This window comes from Thalassophryne amazonica, chromosome 5 (genome assembly GCF_902500255.1).
Source record: "Thalassophryne amazonica chromosome 5, fThaAma1.1, whole genome shotgun sequence".
Classification (NCBI taxonomy): Eukaryota; Metazoa; Chordata; class Actinopteri; order Batrachoidiformes; family Batrachoididae; genus Thalassophryne; species Thalassophryne amazonica.
In genome coordinates, this window is record NC_047107.1 from 3,668,000 (window position 1) to 3,691,842 (window position 23,843).

The window sequence follows — 23,843 nt, forward strand, 5'->3', positions numbered from 1 at the left end:
GGAGGTCGAACAGAGAATTGCGGAGATGAAGAGCTGGAACACGGCTGCGAAAGATGCATTAATACAGTCACTGCAACAGCAACGGATCCTACAGGGAAAACTGACCGACTTGGAGGGAAGAAGTTGTCGGAATAATATGTGTATTTTCCGTCTAAAAGACGGTGCAGAGGGAAATTCTGTACTTCAGTTTATTGGGGATCGGCTGACGTCAAACAGGGCTCTGAATATCCAGTGAGCACACCGAGCACTCCTGCCCGGGTCTGCAGCTGACAAACCCCCGCCATCATTGGTGGTCAACTTCCTCCAATACACGACCAAAGAGAAGGTATTAAAGGCAGCATGGGAGGAAAAAAATCCTATAAACAGCTGTTCTTCGACCATGATTACGCTGCAGAGGTGCTTAAGAGGCGGAAGAATACATCGGCGTGAAAAAGGCTTTGAAACAGAGAGGGATTCGTTTCCAGACTCCCCTGACCAAAATCAGAATTCACTGGGACAACGGCGTTAGGACGTATGAGAGCACGCAGGCAGCGGTGAAGGAGCTGAAGAGGAGGGGGATACTGGTGGTCGCGTGGGAGAGGAGCGGAGACCCGGCGGAGCTGGAGGAGAGGCTGCGGGCAGCATCAACATGGCAGAGTATATAACACTGAGAGTGGAACAGAGGGAGTCGAACTGAATTACACTGGATACAAGAGATGAAAGGATGAGGAGAAAACAGAGTTTCTATTTTTGACTGTCTTCAGTGTCCAGTTTGGTCAGTGGGCATGTTTGTGCTGCTCAGTGACTGAGTGGGCTGTTAGAAGCCCAGCTGGACCTCACGGGGGCCCCTGGTTCAAAAGGGACATAGCCCAACAAGGATGCTGTGGGAGTTAAATACCTAACTTTTGATGGCTATTATAGTTATATGTTCCCAGAGTTTATGTTGGTTGCTATGGTTGCGAGATGTCAAATTGAGTGCAAAATCTTGATGAATAATGAATAATATAATCTTGGTCTCAATGAATGTCAAAGGGATGAATAATCTGATTAAGAGAGAACAAGTATACTAAAGATGAGGAAACTGAATGGCAGTATCATATATTTACAGGAAACATATCGATCTCAGGAGGAACACCAAAAATTGAAGAAATTTGGCTTTAGAAACACATATTACAGTACATGCAAAAAAAGCTCAAACAGTAGCAGTTATACTTGTAAATAATTCTTTTAACTTTGAATGCTCAGGACAAATTAAACACAGTGAGGGGTGTTACATTATTATAAAAGGGAAATTAGAGGGAGAGACTGTCACACTGATTAATCTTTATGTTCCACTTGAGATCGATAAAATCTTAAGTCCTTACTCACAATCACTGTGTCTGAATCTGAAGGAGTGGTTATATGTGCATGCGATTTCAACATTGTTCTTGACCTTAGAAATGACATAACAAGCACAGAGAGATGTAAAACCAATTTGACCAGAATAATTAATACATTTATGAAGGATCAAGGAATGGTGGATGTGTGAAGGGAACAAAACCCTCTGGATAAAGAATACACACATTATTCAGTGACACATAATACACATTCAAGAATGGACTGTGTGTTAATGAATAAGTGGGACAGCCACAGAGTAACCCAGTGTAAATTTGGGGTTGCAGAAGTTTCTGATCATTGTGCCATTCATTTAAATTTCTATCTAAATAATAGAGAGGAAAAACACTACCTGGAGATTAAATGCGGGTATTTTGACTAAAAAAAGCAATAAAAGAGCAAATAAAAAAAGAAATAAAGCAATATGTAGAGGAAAATGACACAGAAGACATTAATCCAGTTGTTTTCTGGGATGCTCTCAAAGCTGTACTTAGAGGTAAATTGATAGCTATGACTAGGGCCTCTCATTTAAATCTGGTAGAAAAATTAAAAAATGCAGAATTAAGATATCAAAATACCCATAATACTCAATTCTTTGAAGAAATCAAGTGTATAAAAGAGGAAATAGAAGTTCTGAATAGAGTGGTGGAGAAAAAACTCAGGTTCTTGAAACAGTTATTACAAACAGGGTCCAAACACAACTAGATTATTAGCAAGAAAACAACAAACTGTAAATACAATACAAAGATTAGGAATCATTCTACAAATGAAGTGTAAGATAGTCATGATGCAATAAAGGAAACATTCAGGCAATACTACGAAAAACTGTATAGTCAACCATCTTCCTCTAGCAAAGATGAAAAAAAAACATTTCTTAACTCTTTAAAGGAGACCTGCATTGAAAAAAATGCAGTCAGATTTTTTGAACAAAAAATGACTTACATTTACACATGAGATCCTCCTCAATGTAGTAAAGTAAATCTGCAAGCCCAGATCTGTCATTCAACGGAGAAATCTTCATTTGAAAATGACAAATTTACAGCTAAAATTTAGCCCTCCACAAATTGTCCCTCTCATCATGGACGCTGCCGAGACGTCACGGACAAGACCCTCTCCCAGCATGCATTGCACCAATTGTAATTTGTGGATTTACGTCAGTTTGCATCTGCACCTTTTTCTTGTCTTATACGGAAGGATCTACTTTTTTTAAAACTTCATATTGTCTTGCGGTACGCTTGGTGAGTACACATTTCTTTTATTTGTGCTTGAGAATTATTTTTGGGGACTTTTTCATACGCCCGTTTGATTGAGTGGTGTCGCATTGAAAATCTACTGTCTTTCGCCTCCGGTGTACCGTCGCGGGCTATGGAGGCGAGACCCGCAAAGAATCCAAGTCATTAAAAAGATATAAACCTCTCTCAGCGGCCACGGAGCTCTGCGGCTCCGATTACCGAGACGTGCGGCGCTGCAGATTTTGTCACAAGAAGTCTGTCCTTGCGGGCAACAGGTGTCACTGGCCGCTCCGCATTAAAACGGTGAGCGTAGTCTCTGGACTTGTGCCAAGTTGGCTGCACCTCCATTCAGTAAACAGGGACATGTCTGCAGCTGCACAGCAGACACGGGGGTGTGAGTGGCCCGCGGCGGAATTTAACGAGCGCATGCACTCGGTAAGCGCATCAGGGGCAATGAGAACGAGGCGTCGGGGAAGAACGGCGCCCGCTGTCGATGTTGCTCGCTGTTGATCTGAGCATGCAGACCGGGCATGCAGAGCTGTATCTCACATTCAGTGCAGCTTACTTTTGGATGTTGAAACCAGGATGTGTATAACAGTAACATTACTAACAGATAAAATCAATTTCAATGCGGGATTGGACTGAAGGCGGGAGCGCGTCGTCTTGTCCCTGACGTCATGGAAATGATACGGATGTACAAACTGTTTTCACGGAGGGCTAAATTTTAGCTGCAAATTTGTCATTTTTAAACGAAGATTTCTCCGCTGAATTACAAATTTGGGCTTACAGATTTATTTTACTGCATTCACAAGGGTCTTATAAATACATATCAGCTATTTCTTTCTGAAATCTGACCACATTTATTTCAATGAAGGTCTACTTTAAATCTACCGACAGTTGGAGCCGAACAAAATTGTGACCTTACAGCACCTATAACCCCAGAAGAGATATCAAAAGCTATTATCAAGAATCAAGGCTAACAAGTGTCCAGGGTGCGATAGTTTTCCATCAGAGCACAGGATGCAGAAAGGAAGTGGTTTCAGCGCATGTCAGGGCAATGCGACGGTACTCAACGTGTCCGGAAACCACACTCTCACAATACGTTACCCAACACCAGTTTATGATTCCTGCTGTGTTCCATTGTTCCTGAAGTATAAATCATGCAGGATTGTTTTTATACCATGTACACAATGCAGTGAAACTACATGAGCACAGAAAAAAATGCTGATTGCAGCCTGACTGCTGCTGCAGCTCCTCACTCTTAAATTCTCTCACAAATATGTTTAAAGTCCATAAAAGTCCTGCTCACAGACTGATTGCCAGAGACAGGACATGTCCACATCCAGTAAAAAGTCCAGACATTTCCAGTCCACTCACGGATGATTTGTTCGCGCACACATGTGAACAATTAAAAGAAAAAAACTGGCTGCAGGCAGTTCCTCGCTCTCCGCTCCAACTCTCTCATCATTCTGTTAAATAAAGGACATAAGTCCTGCACACAGACTGATTGCCAGAGACAGGACATGTCCACGTCAAGTACAACTCCAGACATCTCCATATTTACACACGGACGGTTCATTCACACACGTGCGCACGCAGCTCGCGGTCAAAGGAAGAAAGATAAACTATAACAGAACTCAGAGTGCAGACCTGCAGCTCAGCACAAGAACAAATATAAACTAGAAGAGAAATCAGAGTGCACAGTCTGTCTGCAGCCAAACTATGCACTCTAATTTCTCTGCGCAGAGAACCTGCAGGCTGCGTTCTCACCTCCTTTCTGCCCTCCTGCTGCGTGCACCTGACGCGTGTGAAAAGGGCTTTAAGGAGGGTCAGATTCCAGTTTCATGGAACGAGGCAACCATTTCTGTGAGCCCAAAAGAGGGGAAAGGCCTAGAATATTGTAGTAATTATAGACCAATATCCGTGCTTAATGTCTACAAAATCTATACATCTATATTGGATAAACGATATGAGAAAATAATGGCACATTTGATTGAGGATCAAACTGGCTTCATGTCAAGGTGCAAAAATCAAGACAGTATCAGAACAACCCTACAAATAATCCATTCTATACTTAACAATAAAAAATGTGCAGTCCCAGTAAGTTTGGATGCCGAAAAGGCATTTGATAGTGTAAATTGGAGTTTTTTATATGCAGTACTTGAAAGATTTTCTTCTGAATGAAGAAGCAGTTAAATGTATTAAGTCTATCTATCAAAATCCCACAGCTTGGATAAAAAATTAAACATAGCCTATCAAAACAAATCACACTTAAGAGGGGCACACGCCAAGGCTGCTGCCTCTCTCCTCTCCTCATTGACTTTATGTTGAACCTTTGGCACAGGCTGTACGACAGGATGAGGAAGTGAGGAGTACAAGTAAAAGGAGAACAACATATCATAAGTTTATTTGCAGATGACGTAATACTATATCTAGAGAACCCAAAACAAACCCTCATCCCTCTGATCAATTACATTAATACTTTTTCTGAACATTCAGGGTATAACATTAATGTGACTAAAACCCAGATGTTATCATTTAACTATACTCCATCTGAGGTAATTAAGACTCTGTTTAAGTTGAAATTTAAAATGTATAAAATATCTTGGTGTAATTCTAACTAGAAACCCTAATGACCTGTATAAAATTAATTATGATCAAATCAATCTTCATATTAGGCAGGACTTAAATAGATGGTCAACTCTTACCTTAGACCTCAATTCAACAATTTCAACTATAAAATGAACATTCTCTCCCAACTACTATACCTTTTCCAGTTGTTACCAGTTAAAATTCCACCAGCGCGGTTCGAACACTGGGATAAGATCATCTCTGGATTTGTCTGGAATGGTAAAAAACCAAGAACCAAATACTCAACACTACAGCTATCTAAGGAACAGGGTGGAATGGCACTCTCTAATCCGAGGGACTACTACTATGCAGCTCAGCTCAGAACAGTAATTAAGTGGTGTGATCAAAATTATTCTGCTAAATGGAAAGATATTGAGACAAAAGTGGGAGATTTCCCAGTTCAGATGCTTCTGGGAAATAATACAATTAGAAAAACACTACAGCACTCACTTGATCCTATAGTGTCTCATACCCTGGAGATATGGTCTGAGAAAATGAAACGGGACAAATTGGAAAAGGAAGAAAAGTTGTTGAGTTGGGTTGCATATGACAGTGGATTTACATTGGGTATACATGATCAAGGATTTAAAAACTGGGATAAAAGGGGAATAACGGCAATATGTACTATAATTAAGGATGGCAATCTGATCAGGAATTTTCAGGAATTGAAAGACCATTACCACCTGGGAAAATTTAGAGAATTATTTTTTGAAGGAAATACAGAGTCCTCAGTCATTGTATGGCTTGTTATACTGGGTGATGAAAACATACAAAGGGATACAACTCAAGGAAATCTCAGCACTGTTTTAAACCTTAAAGGAAAACACGTCAACATCAACCATCTATATCAAATCTAAATGGGAGAAGGAGATAAAAACTGAAATAACATTGGATGAATGGAGGGATATACAACCCCAATTCCAGGATAATAGTTGATCTCTTTACCTTTGCTTAGTTTTTTCAGCAATCAAGTATTCTATTATGTCTGATAAAATATCTGCAACCATTGTTGCTTCCATATCAGTTGAAAAACGTTATATATATATATATATATATATATATATATATACTCAACAAAAATATAAACGCAACACTTTTGGTTTTGCTCCCATTTTGTATGAGATGAACTCAAAGATCTAAAACTTTTTCCACATACACAATATCACCATTTCCCTCAAATATTGTTCACAAACCAGTCTAAATCTGTGATAGTGAGCACTTCTCCTTTGCTGAGATAATCCATCCCACCTCACAGGTGTGCCATATCAGGATGCTGATTAGACACCATGATTAGTGCACAGGTGTGCCTTAGACTACCCACAATAAAAGGCCACTCTGAAAGGTGCAGTTTTGTTTTACTGGGGGGGGGATACCAGTCAGTATCTGGTGTGACCACCATTTGCCTCATGCAGTGCAACACATCTCCTTCGCATCATCCGTGAAGAGAACACCTCTCCAACGTGCCAAACACCAGCGAATGTGAGCATTTGCCCACTCAAGTCGGTTACGACGACGAACTGGAGTCAGGTCGAGACCCCGGTGAGGATGATGAGCATGCAGATGAGCTTCCCTGAGACGGTTTCTGACAGTTTGTGCAAAAATTCTTTGGTTATGCAAACCGATTGTTCCAGCAGCTGTCCAAATGGCTGGTCTCAGATGATCTTGGAGGTGAACATGCTGGATGTGGAGGTCCTGGGCTGGTGTGGTTACACGTGGTCTGCGGTTGTGAGGCTGGTTGGATGTACTGCCAAATTCTCTGAAACAACTTTGGAGACGGCTTATGGTAGAGACATGAACATTCAATACACGAGCAACAGCTCTGGTTGACATTCCTGCTGTCAGCATGCCAATTGCACGCTCCCTCAAATCTTGCGACATCTGTGGCATTGTGCTGTGTGATAAAACTGCACCTTTCAGAGTGGCCTTTTATTGTGGGCAGTCTAAGGCACACCTGTGCACTAATCATGGTGTCTAATCAGCATCTTGATATGGCACACCTGTGAGGTGGGATGGATTATCTCAGCAAAGGAGAAGTGCTCACTATCACAGATTTAGACTGGTTTGTGAACAATATTTGAGAGAAATGTTGATATTGTGTATGTGGAAAAAGTTTTAGATCTTTGAGTTCATCTCATACAAAATGGGAGCAAAACCAAAAGTGTTGCGTTTATATTTTTGTTGAGTGTATATATATATAATCTAGAGGATTTTGCCATCTGAAAACATGTTTCCCTCTAATATTGCTATAATTTTACCTAATTGGCATTTGTTTAGTAGCACAAATGAATATTGGAGGCAGACTAGTAGCTAACGTCCTTTAACCCATTAACTGGCACATTGGTGGAATTGTTTCGGAGAGGACATTTTGTTTTGAGAGGCCCCCTTTAACAAACAGTCACAAGAGAAAGAAAGCGATCACACTGGAAAAGTATTTCACATAGCACTTATGTATCAGGCTCTGGTATTATAATGGCTTATTCGCTGTGGTCATGGCATCGAGTTGTTTTATTTTTCGGAGAGGACATTTTTTGACGGAATGTCAACCTTGAGCAATACAAACATCTTTTTCCCTAAATAAACATCTATGTATTTCAATTCTGTAGTATTGCAGCTCAGAAATAAGCAATTTAATTGCCAGGATGATTGCCATCACAGCATCATTCATATGTTTTTACGTCAGACATGCTTGAACCCTCGTGCGCATGCGTGAGTTTTTCCACGCCTGTCGGTGACGTCATTCTCCTGTGAGCACTCCTTGTGGGAGGAGTCGTCCAGCCCCTCGTCAGAATTCCTTTGTCTGAGAAGTTGCTGTGAGACTGGCGCTTTGATCAAAATTTTTTCTAAACCTGTGAGACACATCGAAGTGGACACGGTTCGAAAAATTAAGCTGGTTTTCAGTGACAATTTTAACGGCTGATGAGAGATTTTGAGGTGATACTGTCGCTTTAAGGACTTCCCACGGTGCGAGACGTCGCGCAGCGCTCTCAGGCGCCGTCGTCAGCCTGTTTCAAGCTGAAAACCTCCACATTTCAGGCTCTATTGATCCAGGACGTCGTGAGAGAACAGAGAAGTTTCAGAAGAAGTCGGTTTCAGCATTTTATCCGGATATTCCACTGTTAAAGGAGATTTTTTTTTAATGAAAGACGTGCGGACGGGTCCGCGCGTCGGGACGCAGCCGGCGCGGTGCGGCGGCACAGGAAAAACACCTCCGTGTTGATAACCATTTGTAAAATCCAGGCGGCATTTGATGGCTTTCAGTGGAGTGAGTATATGAGAAATTGTTTAACAGCTGGACATGTTCCAACTTGTCCTTAAGGCTTCCAACAGAGGTGTTTTTCCTGTGGCGGAGCGTCGCAGCGGCTGGGAGCCGACGCTGCAATCCGTCCGCACGTCTTTCATTAAAAAAATCTCCTTTAACAGTGGAATATCCAGCTAAAATGCTGAAACCGACTTCTTCTGAAACTTCTCTGTTCTCTCACGACGTCCTGGATCAATAGAGCCTGAAATGTGGAGGCTTTCAGCTTGAAACAGGCTGACAACGGCGCCTGAGAGCGCTGCGCGACGTCTCGCACCGTGGGAAGTCCTTAAAGCGACAGTATCACCTCAAAATCTCTCATCAGCTGTTAAAATTTTCACTGAAAACCAACTTAATTTTTCGAACCGTGTCCACTTCGATGTGTCTCACAGGTTTAGAAAAAATTTTGATCAAAGCGCCAGTCTCACAGCAACTTCTCAGACAAAGGAATTCCGACGAGGGGCTGGACGACTCCTCCCACAAGGAGTGCTCACAGGCGAATGACGTCACCGACAGGCGTGGAAAAACTCACGCATGCGCACCAGGGTTCAAGCATGTCTGACGTAAAAACATATGAATGAAATCCATATAGTTTTTGAAAAAAATAAAAAGGACCTATACTTTATTGACAGACCTCGTATAGCATAAAATACAGCTGGAACAAGAAGAGTGATTGAAAGTCATGATTCTATCCACGTTCTGATGGATCACAAGTGAGGTGTTCAGAATAGGTGTTTTAGATTGGCCCCTACAAAATAGCACCTACAGCAACAGCACCTTTGTAAAATTGTAATAAATAGGATTGAGACATAGATTGTTTATCACAGATTATTTGTCTTAAAACAAACAGAGGTCATAGGTTTGCCAATAGTTGTGCGATTGACATAATTTTTGTGGTGTTTAAGATTGGCCCAGTTCAGCTCTGTCACCTACAGTGCCAGAAAACAATGATCACACAACAGATTTTTAGAAAATGACCGTCAAAGTTGATTTTAAAAAAATTCCACCTGATTGGAAAACCTATACCCGTATATGCCACCATGAAAATGACCTGAAATTCTCACATGGACAGAGGACTTCCTTAGTGTGTGTGTGTGTGTGTATAAACAAAAAAATGCTGCCTTTATTCACAATCAGTTTTGACAATAAGGAATTAAAGTATTTCCCAACAGCATCTTCCAAAACAACGGCATTCTGTGGATAACAGTTTTCAGAGGGCTGTGATGATGAATTTGTCTGATAGGACGAAACAGGTCAGATAAAAAGACTGTTTACTCAGTTTGGTGTTTTTAAAGGTAGTCATCTGCTGCTACATTGATTAGCTCCTTTCAGCGGTTATGTGCACGCACCTGTCGTCTTTTCCATTTTTTTTTTTTTTTTTTTTTTGAAGTGTGACAGTGGCACATTCAGTCTTGGCGTATGTACTACAGCATTTTTGAATAGAGAAAAGATGATCCTGCAAGATACTCATATATTGCTATGGGCAAAAAAGTGGTCTATTTTTCAAATATCGTGCAGCCCAGTGGGTTGTACAAATTGTACATTTGTGATTATCATGGGGCAGCACGGCTCCTTCACATCTGAAGCTGGAACAGTTTGAAAACATGTATTCAATAAATTATGTTCAACAGTTACCCAGAAATTGTTTGTTTTTTTAACTGGTTTACTAATCATTCATTCATTTTCTTAACGTGCTTACTCCACTGTAGGGTCATGGGGTTAGAGGTAGACAGACCCTGGACAGGCCGCCAGTCTGTTGCAGATTTACAAATCATTTTAGCTCTAATAAAAAAAAACTGTAGTTTAGTTGCATAATGTTTTTGAGCTGTTGCTGTAATTTCGTCCTGCTGATTGAGGATGTTTTGTGACTGCCAGGCAGGGGCCTCGTCCATGTGGGCTTCATGCTGTGGTCTGCTGAATGAAGTCATGGGTACTGGGGCCATCAGAGGCCACCCAGGGTTTGGGGCTGGTGCTGGGCCCTTTCGGTTTGCCCCCAGTGCAGGATACTCCACCTACCCGCCCACCAGCTCAGGGAGTCCTTGTCTTGTGTGCAAGTCCTGTGGACAGGCCTTCTCTGTCTTCAGGAGGAAGGTGGGTACTGAGGTGCTCTGCGTGGACCACAACAGTACTGGATATGTTTGTTTGTCAGGGTTCACATCAGCTTTTTAAAAAAGACTCAGTGATATACAGTAAAAGTGAGTCGAAGCAAAAGTAAGTTTAAAAAAAAAAAAACCTAAAGAAAGAAAGTGGTACAGCCGACTTACAGTGGGGGCAAGGAAGAACTCATCCTTGCCCCAGAAAGAAAATGTGAGCCATCAAATGAAGTAACAGTGACTGCCTCTTTTGAACAGTTACAAAAAAACAAATATCCTGATTCTGTGTTCCAGCAAGCCTGATGTCCGAGGGCACGGTGCCCTGCTCTCGTCCTCCTGCGCCCTGCTCAGATTTGGCCGGTCTTACCAGTTCAAATTCCACAAATTTCCAAATTAATTTTATGAATTACCGTATTTTCTGGAGTATAAGTCACACCTGGTTTGAAAAAGAACTCTTGAAGTGGAAAAACCCAAATAACTTCCTTCGGGATTAATAAAGTTATTCTTATACGTATAAGCCGCACTTTTTTCTGTATTATCAGCTCATTAATTTGGGCTTTTTGTGCATTGTTGAAGTGCACTTACTGGAGTTTATGTCTGCCAAGGATGTAATAAAATCATCGGCATTTATCTGTTTGTCTGGATTACGTCAAAACTACTTCATGAATTCTCACCATCTCGCTGTCAGACAGACAGATATTAGGGGATAGATGACTCCACTGAATGATGGAGGTGATGTGGGTCTGGTTTGAGGGCTTATCGCTCTGCTGGACAGAGCACACCAGTCTGTGCATGCACGCATAACAGATTATCACCTCATTTCTGCTTAAAACTAACTTTAGAATGATTTGAGAGGTTTTACTTTGTCATCTGATGGCTAATAATCACATTATTCCCATTGATCAGTAGAGAGTCAGACTCAGAGAGTCAGTCTCAGACGTGCTGATGTCACAGTCTGATTGTTCCACTGTCTTTTTATTATGAATTATTATTGAATTTATGGGGAAATGATTGTTGCACGAAAGCTTCATCATCTGTCACTGTGATAGATGATGCCTGTCATGCAGTTTTAAGCAGAAACGAGGTGATAATCGGCAAATCGCTGCTGATGCGCCGAAACAACACGTGCTCAGAAGAGGGAGTGCTGAGGCCCTCACACTGGATTCTGGATCAAGATTTCACTTTATATAGGCTTTGAAGGACTACTTCAAGACTACTTAACAGATCTTAACCAAATATTCACCACAGATTGGTCTTAGGCTTTGGAAGACTCCCTTAAAGGAATGGAAAAGTTAACATAATTTATGATTGGGTTGAAGAGCACATGTGAACAATAAAAAAAAAAAAAAAAAAAAATGCTCATTTTAGCCTGGCTGCAGCTCACTGCGCTCACCTCCTCAAATTCTCTCACTATTGTGTTAATTAAAGTCCGTAAGTCCTGCTCACAGACTGATTGCCAGAGACAGGACATGTCCACATCAAGTATAACTCCAGACATCTCCACATTTACACAAAGACGGTTCATTCACGTGCACGCAGCTCGCGGTCAAAGGAAGGAAAGATGAACTATAACAGAAATCAGATCGCAGACCTGCAGCTCAGCAGAAGAACAAGTATAAACTAGAAGAGAAATCAGAGTGCACAGTCTGTTTGCAGCCAAAGTGTGCACTCTGATTTCTCTGTGCAGAGAACCTGCAGGCTGCGTCCTCACCTCCTCTCTGCCCCCTGCTGCGCGCATCTGAAGCAGGAATGTCATCATGATGCCAGATGAAGCAACTCAAAGCAGCCCCGGTGTGAAAGGGGCTTAATGCCGCGTTCACACTGAACGACACGCGATGCCACAAATTTGCGTCCCTCACCTGGTGATGGACGCGCCACCATCACCCGGTATGTCACTCTGCTTTTGCGGCAAAAATTCGCCCCAATGCATCATCAAATAGAAGGAGCTTCCATTCCGCTCGCCATCAAGTCAACATGTTGGACCTTAATCACACAGAGCAAGTTGCTGTGCTCTATTTGTTGTGGAAAGCTGACAAATGTTGCCAGCGGCGCCGTCCCTGGGTTCACAACATCCTCATGAGACATTCTCAATTTGTGGAGTTTCGTCACTTGCTGCAGGAGCTGCGTCTGGATGACGGCTGCTTTCAGCGTTACTTCTGCCTCTCCAGGACCCAGTTTGAGGACCTCCTGTCCCGTTCGCGCGCGCACATGTGAACAATTAAAAAAAAAAAAAAAAACCTGGCTGCTCCTCGCTCTCCCCTCAAACTCTGTCATAACTGTGTTATAAACAGTCACCATTTGTTTTATTATATATCCGTGTAGTTAATAAAATTATCTTCATGGACGATTCGTTCACGCGCGGACATGAAAAAAAAACTGGCTGCTGCTCGCTCTCCCCTCAAACTCTGTCATAATTGTGAAATAAAGGACAAAAGGGACATAAGTCCTGCTCACAGGCTGGCTGCCAGAGACAGGACATGTCCATACCAAGTATAAACTCCAGACATCTCCACGTCACTACATATCCAGTCCCTGATTGGTCATCGCGACAAGACGAAAAAGCTTTTTCAACTGGGGAGGAGGGCAACGCGAAGCGATATTGCACCACAAACACGCCAGTCGCTCAAAATCCCTTCATTCGCATCGCTTCATTTGCATCCATCGTGTCGCATTGCGTGGCTTGGACTTTTGTGGCACCACAACTCGTCCTTCCATAGGGATTACATGGCAATGTGTCGCCACCATCACTCGCGTGTTGTCCGGTGTGAACGCGGCATAATGCTGCAGACAAAGTACCCTGAGGCACTGATGATCATTTCTGGGGATTTTGGAAAGATGGAGCACAAACTGAAACTAAATTAAGATGAAGGGGGTCTGGGAAGGTATGAAAACCATCACAGGCCATAAAACAAAGACCAGAGACACGGGGGACAACAGAGAGAGCAAACAAACTTAACAACTTCTTCAACCGGTTCAAATAGTCCATGCCCCCCCCCCACCCCCTCCCTCACTGCAGACATCTCTCCTCCTTCCCTCAGCACCCCCCCATCCTCCTCCTCCCCCACCTCAACACAACCTCCTCCATACATCACGGTGGACCAGGTCAGAGGACAGCTGAGGGAGCTTTATCCTAGGTAAGCGACAGGCCCAGACAAGGTGTGACCGCGACTACTGAAGACCTGCTCGACTGAACTGGGAGAACCGCTACACCGTATCTTCAACCTTAGCCTGCAGCGGGGAGTGCCCACCTTCTGGAAGAGTTCATGCATTGCCCCAGTTCCTACAAAGATCCAGCCCAGTGAGGTGAATGACTTCCAACCAGTTGCACTCACTTCACACCTGATGAAGATGTTGGCGCGGCTCTTCCTCGACTTCCTCAAACCCCAAGTGCAACACGTCCAGGACTGTCTGCAGTTTGCATATTGGTCATGTGTTGTTGTGGAGGATGCCATCCTCTAACTGCTACACCGAGTCCACTCACACCCGGATAAGGGAAATGGCAATGGCACAGTGAAGATTCTCTTCCTGGACTTCTCGAGTGTCTTCAACACCATCCGGCCCCTTGTGCTCCAGGACAAACTGAACAGGATGCGAGTGGACCCCTGCCTGGTCACTTGGATCTCCAGCTACTTCACCGACAGTCCGAAGTATGTCAGGCTGAGGGACACCACATCTGACTCTGTGATTAGCAGCACTGGAGCACCCCAGGGCATGGTGCTGGCCCCTCTTCTCTTCACCATGTACACCTCTGACAGAAGGGACAGAAGGCCTGCCGTCTTGTACATGGACTCCCAAAATCTCCTTTGTAATTTCCTGTTTTATCACTTGTGTCGGTATCATGGCCCAAGCAGAGGGTAGCCCCTTTGAGTCTGGTCTGCTTGAGGTTTCTTCCTCAAATCATCAGAGGGAGTTTTTCCTTACCACTGTCACATGTGTGCTTGCTCTAGGGGTTGGTAAGGTTAGACCTTACTTGTGTGAAGCGCCTTGAGGCAACTTTGTTGTGATTTGGCTAGGGATGAGTATTGAAAAGAGTTTATCTATCAATTCCCTTATCGATACCTCTTGTGAATTTTCTGTGTAAAAGTAGGCTAGTAGCGGTAGGGGTTGCGACAGGAAAAACACCTCCGTTGGAAACCTTAACGGACAAGTTGGAACATGCCCAAGCTGTTAAACAATTTCTCAGTTACTCACTTGTTGAAAGCCATCAAAAGCCGCCTGAATTTTACAAATGGTTTTCAACACAGAGGTGTTTTTCCTGTCGCGGCGCACACAGATTCGCCGAGTCGTCACGACCCCCGGTGTGAAAGGGGCTGAATTTGTGCGCACGTTTTTCATTAAAAAATGTCCTTAAACAGTGGAATGTCCGCATAAAGTCCTCATGCCGGCCTCTTCTGAATCTTCTCTGTTCTCTCACGACGTCCTGGGTGAATTAAGCCTTAAATTAGAATGTTTACAGGTCGAAACAGGCCGACGACGGCGCCTGGAAGCGCTGCGCGACGTCCCGCTCCGTGGGAAGTCCTTACACCGACAGAAACACCCCATAATCTCTCATCAGCCATTAAACTTTTCACCGAAAACCAGCTTAATTTCTCGAATAGTGTCCACTCGGATATCCCTCACAGGTCCAGAAAAAATTTTGATAAAGCAACGCGCGCCATCTCGAGCAGCATGTGAAACAAAGGAATTCAGCCAAGAGGGCGGGACCACATCTCACTCAAGGCCTGCCCACAGGGAAATGACGTCACCGACGCGTGAAAAAACTCACGCATGCGCACGAGGGTTCAAGCATGATTGGTGTAATCGCACGTCATTCAAATCCATAGTTTTTTTTTTTTTGTTTTTTTTTTTAAATAAAAAGGATAGTTTTCTAATAGACCTCGTAAATATGAAATTGGTCACTGGATCCTTAAACTCTGGACATAAATAAACTCTACATGGTGGATCCTTGATCTCTGAACACAAATAGAAATAAACAAAATCTGTAGTTTTTGTCAGAAGCATTTCCTTTCAGACATCATTGGCATTAATGTCTTTCCATACATCTGAGCTGAGCTCAGCTGGTGTGCTACACGTCAGGATGTAATTTATAAAGAATGCAGGACGTCTCACTTTGGGAGGGGAAAAAAAAACAAACATTTTAGTCAATTGTAGTTGTCTGTGTGACAACGTTTGGAAAGAGGTGTCATTTTATTTAAAGTGACAATTAGCTTTGAAGTAATTAATTCTGACCGCAGCGTTTGGAGCTGTGCCAACAGAACGGAGGATGACTCTGAAGAGTCCCAGTTAGTGACTTTAATCCACACAAAAGTGAGCCAGAATGGACATATTTTAATGGCTTTGAGGACCATGTTTGGCTCGGCATCAATTTATTTTGAAATGCTTCACAGGGGAGTCAGACCTTCAAGAAAATGGCAGATGAAAATGTGCACATGAACCTTCAGATCTACCAGTGATGACAAAGAAAATACACTTAACAAATATATAGATACTTTTGTTTTTGCTCCCATTTTTTCATGAGCTGAACTCAAAGATCTAAAACATTTTCTATATACGCAAAAGACTTATTTCTCTCAAATATTGTTCACAGATCTGTCTAAATCTGTGTAATCCATCCCACCTCACAGCTGTGGCATATCAAGATGCTGATGAGATGCTGGTGTGGTCACACGTGGTCTGCGGTTGTGAGGCTGGTCGGATGTCCTGCCAAATTCTCTGAAAGAGAATTTAGAGAAATGAACATTCAATTCAAGGGCAACGGCTCTGGTGGACATTCCTGCAGTCAGCATGCCAAAACCTCAAACCTTGTGGCATCTGTGGCATTGTGCTGTGAGATATAACTGCACATTTCAGAGTGGCCTTTTGTTGTGGCCAACCTAAGACACACCTGTAAAGTGGGATGGATTATCTCAGCAAAGCAGAAGTGGTCACTAACACAGATTTGTGAAGAGTATTTGAGAGAAATGGGTCTTTTGTGTAGATTGAAAATGTTTTAGATCTTTGAGTTCAGGAGCAAAAACAAAAGTGTTGCATTTATTTATGTGTTCAGTGTAAATATGCACAATAAAATTTGCTTTTAGCCAAATACGTTGTTTCCATCCATGCAGGTTGCAGCAGGTTAGTGCTACTGAAAAATGATCCTATGCTTGGGTATTTTTCTGTTTATCCACTGGTAAATGTGATAAAAGTCAGAATGCCATTCTCTCTCTCTTCCTTCTTCAGTACATTTGCTGTGACTGTGAGAAGAGCTTCTGCTCGCTGTGTTCTGTGCTTCAAGAGAATCTACATATCTGTGCCACATGCCACTTGCTGAAAGCCACAGCCTTCCAGCGGCCCCGGCTCATGCGCCTGCGGGTCAGGGACCTGCGTCAGTACCTGCTTCTCCGCAACATCCCCACCAATACCTGCAGGGAGAAGGAGGATCTGGTGGAGCTGGTGCTCTGTCACCATGGCATCGAGGAAGAGGAGGACACCAAAACGGGCAGCGTCAACTCAGGTTCACTGTATGTGCCGACGCCTTCCACCACACAGTCGGCCTCGGAGCTCTCTGCTTTTGTCACCTCTCAAGAAGAGCAGCTCAGTACAAGCAACAGCTCCGACACCATCCAGGTCAGCCTCTGCTTTGTAGGCACGCGGACAAAGGCTGTTGATACTGATATTTGTCACATCGTACATTTAATGGCACGTTCCTCCTTAGACCTTTATTGCTGAGTGCAGAAGCCGTTCAGGGAGTTGGTGCTTCAGAACGTCATCGTTACTGGTTTTCTTAATGGTTTGTTTCATTTATGGAGGAAAGTCTTGGAACTTCTTCCAGCTCGACAAATATGAGAGGTCATTCTATTCCTTTGATGAACTGGTTTGAACCCCAAGCGTCACAAAGTGAAGCCTTCCTGGCAAAGGAGAAAGCTGCAGGTCCTCAGCTGGCTGCTTGAATCTGGCTTCAGTAGTGAGCAGATTGCAATTGAAGCCCATGTTAAAATGTCCTTTTAGTGTAGAAAAAAGACATGTTTAAAAAAACAACTCTATAGCTACTGTCACCTTTTTTAACAACTCATCAGTTTAACATATTTAAAGATATAAAGTTATTAGCCTTTGTGCTGCTTAAAGTCGCTAACTGGGACTCTGGGTAAGAAACGAGAGTCGTGCCATTCCACACCAGAGTTTTTATCCTTTCCTCATCCTAACTGCATGGAAAAATATAGATTCTGATCAGAATTAAAAACTTCAAAGTGAATCATTGTTTTAAATCAAATGACACCTCTTTTCAAATGCTGCAATACAGACAACAAACTACAACCGATCAAAACGATTTTTTCTCGCAAAATGAGACGTCCACCACTCTTTATGAATTAAATTGATGTTGATGTGCAGCGCAGCTGTTTGTGAGACTGCAGCTCAGAGGCTATGGAGTTACTTTTGTCTCATTAATATATCTGAAAGGAAATGCTTTTAACAAAAACTACAGATTTTATTTATTTTTATTTATGTCCAGAGATCAAGGATCCAGTCACCATGTACAGATTTTTAAAATTTTTATTTATGTCCAGTTTCAAATTTATTTACTTTAAGACTCAATCTGTCGATTAAAACATTTATTGTGCAGATCTCAAAACTACAGCTGCAATTTGCCGGAAGGTACATCTAAGATGCGAGCCAAGATTGGATGTTTTGGTACATTTTATTTATTCTTGGGTCAGTGGCTGAAGTTACTACATGAAGTGTTTTCAGGACGTCACAGAGCACTTTTCCCCATTTCTAAAACACAACAAAAAAAAAAAAAAAATGAAAAACTGTCTGTGGGTACAGTCGGGACATGCCAACGTGATCAGACTGCGCTGAATCCTGGTGAGTTGCCATTTCAGATGCCAGTTGGAATGTCATTTGGGCCTACCGTCACACAGCCATACAGCCACCCTACGAATACTCCCCAGTTTGAATGCAGCATGACAGTAATGTGCCTGTTCTCTACATTCATGCTGGCCTGCCAATTTAGCATATTTCCCTAAGTGCCACACAAATGCTGTGCGAGGAGTTCAAGTGCAGCTCGAATGCAGCAGGACTTGCACGAATGTTGTTCGAATGTCACTTCATATGGCATTCGTGCAATTCGTGCTGCGGGTCGAATGCATTTCGACTGCAGGTTGAGTTGCACGAGTGACGTTCGACTGTCCATTCCTACGGCAGTAAGACTACAGGACGACTGACTTCACTGCCATTCATATGTTTTCCAGCATGAGGGACACACGAGTGTGCTGGCTGTCACAGGAATGCTGTATAAGGCGTTCGAGTGCAGCACAAATTACACAAATGTAGTTCAAATCTCAGTTCATACGGAGGGGTCGAAATACATTTTTTAACCTACTTGCACTGGTGCTACTAACAAAAAAAAATTACTTGGACCAAAAAAAGTTACTTGCACAACCAAAAGTCACTTTCACACCGGACCCACTTCGAGTCGCTTCCTGTTACGTCATGATGACACAGGAATTTCTGCGTCAGGTGCGCGCAGCAGGGGGCAGAGAGGAGGTGAGGATGCAGCCTGCAGGTTCTCTGCACAGAGAAATCAGAGTGCACCGTTTGGCTGCAGACAGACTGTGCACTCTGAATTATCTTCTACTTTATTTTTGTTCTTGTGCTGAGCTGCAGGTCTGCACTCTTGAGTTCTGTTATAGTTTATCTTTCCCCTGTGACCGCGAGATGCAGCGCACGTGCACACGAACGAACCGTCCGTGAGTAAAGGTGGAGATGTCTGGAGTTATACTTCATGTGGACATGTCCTGTCTCTGGCAATCAGTCTGTGAGCTGGACTTATGGATTTTATTAAACACTTTTGTGAGAGTCTTCTCACGAAAGTGTTTAAAAGTGTTTGGAGCAGCTGCTGCAATCACCTTTTTTTTTCCTGTGCTCTTTTTTGAGTGTGTAGTTTTACTGCATTGTGTACACAGTATAAAACAATCCTGCCTGATTTATACTTCGGGAACAATGGAACACAGCAGGAATCATAATTGGTGTCGGGTAACATTGTCTTGTGAGTGTGTGGCTTCCAGTCTGCTCTGCTTGCTGCTCCAGTCTGCTCTGCTTGCTGCTCTGACTTCGCAAGTCAGAGCAACAGGACGCAAACAAAAATTAAACATGTTTAATTTTCGACGTCCGATTTGCTTCGTCCTTTGTGCCCCTCGCGCTGTTGTGGCGCCGAGCTGCATCGTCTCGGCACTGAGGTGCTTCCACGTGGCGTCGTCATAACGACACACGACGCAACTGGGAGCAGCCCCGGTGTGAAAGGGGCTGAAGCAACTCGAAGCAGGTCCAGTGTGGTTATGACAGAGTTTGAGGGAAGAGCAGTAGCAGCAGCAGCGGCAGACAGTTTTTCTTTCACGTGCGCGCGCGCGAACGAATCGTCACAGCAACTCACTCCGTGCGTGAGAGTCATAAAACACAGGGAAGACGAAGACAACACACTGGAACTTGTTTTTTTTTTTTCCTTATTTATTCCTTTATTGGTTCATTCTACTGGTGCTTATAGTTGATAAAACTTGGATAAAGTTGCTTGCACCAGTGCAAGTGCAATATAAAACTACGTGCACCGCTTGAATAATACATGCACAAACTAGCACATGCACGTACTATTTCGAGCCCTGATACGGCATTCATGCTCTGGTGTGACAGGAGTACAAGAGATGCCCACCCAGCCAGCTTGTGGTTTGTAAAAAAAAAAAAAAAAAGATAAAATAATGAGTCCTACGTGCGTTGCCCTCCAAAAGTATTAGAACACTTGGTATTTTACACATTTTAATTTGTTTATGCCAGACAAATGAAAATCTCTGGAAACTGCGAGTAGATACTGAATATGATATCAGAGGGAACTGAAGTCAGATAATCTCATACGTTGTATGTCATATCCATTCAGCTAATTTATTTTGTAGATTAAATTCACAAGGAAATGGAATCATCTGCTAACTGAAGTTGGTAACGATTCAATCAGAGAAAGTCTGCATCATTGGCAGAAAAAGGAAATTATGGACAAATCATAGTTCACATGTATTTGATCTCATACCTTCATGTAGACAATGATCATTGGTCTGAAGCTTTTAATATTACATATAAAATTTAAACATATTAACTTGGATTCTTGTTATAGTATGATATTTCATTCACTCAAACCTTTATTTAACCAGGATTTAAACAAAACTCACTGAGATTAAAAATCTCTTTTACAAGAGTGTCCTGGCCAAGAGGCAACACACAAAAACACATACGTACATAAATACATATTACATACGAGGTCTGTACAAAAAGTATCAGACCTTTTTATTTTTTTTTTTCGAAAACCATATGGATTTGAATCATGTGTGCTTCCATGAGCCAACCTTGAACCTTCATTCGCATGCGTGATTTTTTTCACGCCTGTCGGTTGCATCATTCGCCCGTGAGCAGACTTTGTGTGAGCACTGGTCCTCCCCCCTCGTTGGATTTTCATTGCGAGGAAAATGTCTGAACGATTTGGAGCTTTGCTGCATCAAATTTTTCCAGAAACTATGAGAGACAGCCAGGTGGAAACCATTCGGAAGATTCAGACGGCTTTCGGTGATGATCCTATGGGCATCACACAGATTAAGGAGTGTTACAACCGGTTTAAAGACGGCGCACAATGGCGGAGGGTGCGCCGCGCTCCGATCGGCGATCGACAGGCTGAAACGACCAGATCATTTCCAAAGTGAACGCTGTGTTGATCCGGGGTGTCGTCTGACTACCAGAGAAATTGCAGAAGAGGTGGACATCAGCACTTTTTTGGCACATTCCACTGTTACTGGAGATTTTGTAATGAAAGACGTGCGGAAGTTGGAAGTCTCACAGGACATGTTGTGACATGTCCAGCTCTTACACAATTCCTCGGATACTCACTCGACTAAAAAGCCACCGAAAGCCGTCTGAATCTTCCGAATGGTTTCCACCTGGCTGTCTCTCACAGTTTCTGGAAAAATTTGATTCAGCGCTGCTCCAATCGTTCAGACATTTTCCTCGCAACGAGGGGGGAGGACCAGTGCTCACTCAAAGCCTACTCACAGGCGAATGACGCAACCGACAGGCATGAAAAAAATCACGCATGCGCACGAAGGTTCAAGGTTGGCTCATGCAAGCACAAGTGATTCAAATCCATAAGGTTTTTGAAAAAATAAAAAGGTCTGATACTTTTTGGACAGACCTCGTACATCATTATAAATAATCAACATCTAAAAACATTGACAGACAGACCTTTGATTCATCAGATCCTTTAAAAGTGTTTAAAATGACTAAAAGACCAAGTCCTTAAGTTGCAGCTCATCCTGAAGCTGGTTCCAAGCAAATGGGGCAGCAAAGTTAAAAGCCTTTTTGCCCAAATCAGTGCGGACTTTAGGCAAAGACATTAAATACAGGTCCTGTGAACGTAAATTATGTTCTCATAGTTTTCCGTCTCAGGTAGGTGCACAAGTAAGACGGAAGGAGACCTAACACAGTCTTATAAATAAAAATGTTCCAATGGATCCAGCGGCACAAGAAAAGAGAAAACCAACCAACCTGAGAATAAAGAACACAGTGATGAGTGAGAGTCTTCAGGATGGTGATGAAGCGCAGGGCTCCATGAAACACTGTGTCCAAGGCATAGAGACACTGAGCAGTCGAATGCATGTAGAATATGTCTCCATAGTCCAAGATTGACAAAAATGTTGCATTCACAAGTTCCTTCTTGGCTTGAAAAGAGAGGCAAGACTTAATTCTAAAGAAGAAACCTAACTTCAGTTTCAGTTTTTTGACCAACACCTCAACATGTGGAACGAAGGAAAGAGACTGTTCAATTATGAAACCCAAATACTTATACTGGGCCGATTTCTCAATGACTGACCCTGATAGTGTGCAAATAGTCGCAACACTATTTACAGATGGTTTACTATTGGAGAAGGTCATCAATTTAGTTTTGAGTTCACAACCAGTTTTAAAGAAGCCAAATTTAGTTGCAAAGTGTTGAAGGCAGACTGTAGAGTTGTGATGGCAAGCTGCAATGTAGGCCCAGAACAATAAATGACAGTATCATCTGCATAGTAATGATACTTGACATTTACTAAATTATTGCAGAGGTCATTTATATAAACAATAAATAAAAGTGGCCCAAGAACTGAACCTTGAGGCACTCCTTTAAAGATGCTATGAATTGATAATGTTAAGCCATCAACCTGTACACTTTGTATCCTCCCTAACAAATGATTATTGAACCATCCTACAGCATGCTCAGACAGGCCAGTGGAAGTTAGTCTTTGCTGCAGTAGAGTATGGTCCACTGTATCGAAGGCCTTTGATAGATCTGTAAATAAAGCCGCACAGTGCTATTTCTCATCGAAGACAGTTATAAAGTCATTTAGTACTTTGGCAGCAGCATTCATTTAAAATATTCTTGTTGATTAGATGATCTTTTAATTACATGCTTACAAGTGATTCCATTGTTTTGGCTAAAACCAACAATTTAGAAATTGGCCTGTAGTTGTTTAAATTTGTAGGATCTCCACCCTTAAGAAGGGGAAGCACATAGGCAGATTTCCAAACAGTTGGAAGTTGGTTGTTGGAAGTGGATATATTGGGTCATAGTGGTACCATCACTGTATACAACTTTTCTTGCAATCAAACATACACTTTTTACTTAAAAACAATCTTCTTCAGATATAACTTCTAAGATTTTTCAAAAAAAAAAAAATTTCCGGGGGAGCACTCCAAAAAAGTTTCAGTCAAAAAATGTTTTTCGCACCAGCAGATATCTGCAGATTGATGATGTTAGGCCCATTTAATCTGAGATTATTGAGGAGTTAACTTTTAATATCCACAGCCAAACCGCCCGTTAAAACCACCGCCCAGTTCCCAAAAACTGCTTTAGTTAGACACCTGAACCGAGATTAACCTGTTAGCTTTAACTTGTTCAGTAAGCCTGAGATGGGGGCTCATGCTTCACCTCTCTGCCTGGGCTTTTCAGAACGTGGGTCATGTTGCAGGGGGTTTGTTTGACATGAGTTTATCAGATAGAGGACACTGGGAGTCGAGAAGATAGCTCATTCTTAATTTTTGCAGTTAACTGATAGAGAAATAATTCCAGTTGCAGCCATACAAGTCAGAGTGCTGAATGACGGGAGCAGGTGCGTGCAGGCTGCTTCTAGCTTGTTTTTTGTTTGACGTAAACTGCACAATACAGTTTCTGAAGAGCGATTATGGTCCAACGAT

General features: G+C 42.6%; 1 protein-coding gene across 3 annotated transcripts in view; it reads left to right on the top strand.

Moving 5' to 3' along the window:
• LOC117510047 (E3 ubiquitin-protein ligase RNF34-like) overlaps positions 1–23,843 on the top strand; it is an 85,879-nt gene that overhangs the window by 8,044 nt on the left and 53,992 nt on the right. For 2 of the 3 annotated variants that reach the window (XM_034169658.1, XM_034169659.1), the window contains exons 2-3: positions 10,387–10,602; positions 16,824–17,210. In XM_034169658.1, the coding sequence (XP_034025549.1) occupies positions 10,387–10,602; positions 16,824–17,210 (603 nt within the window). The remainder of the gene's footprint in view (positions 1–10,386; positions 10,603–16,823; positions 17,211–23,843) is intronic. The other variant, XM_034169660.1, reaches the window with a different exon arrangement.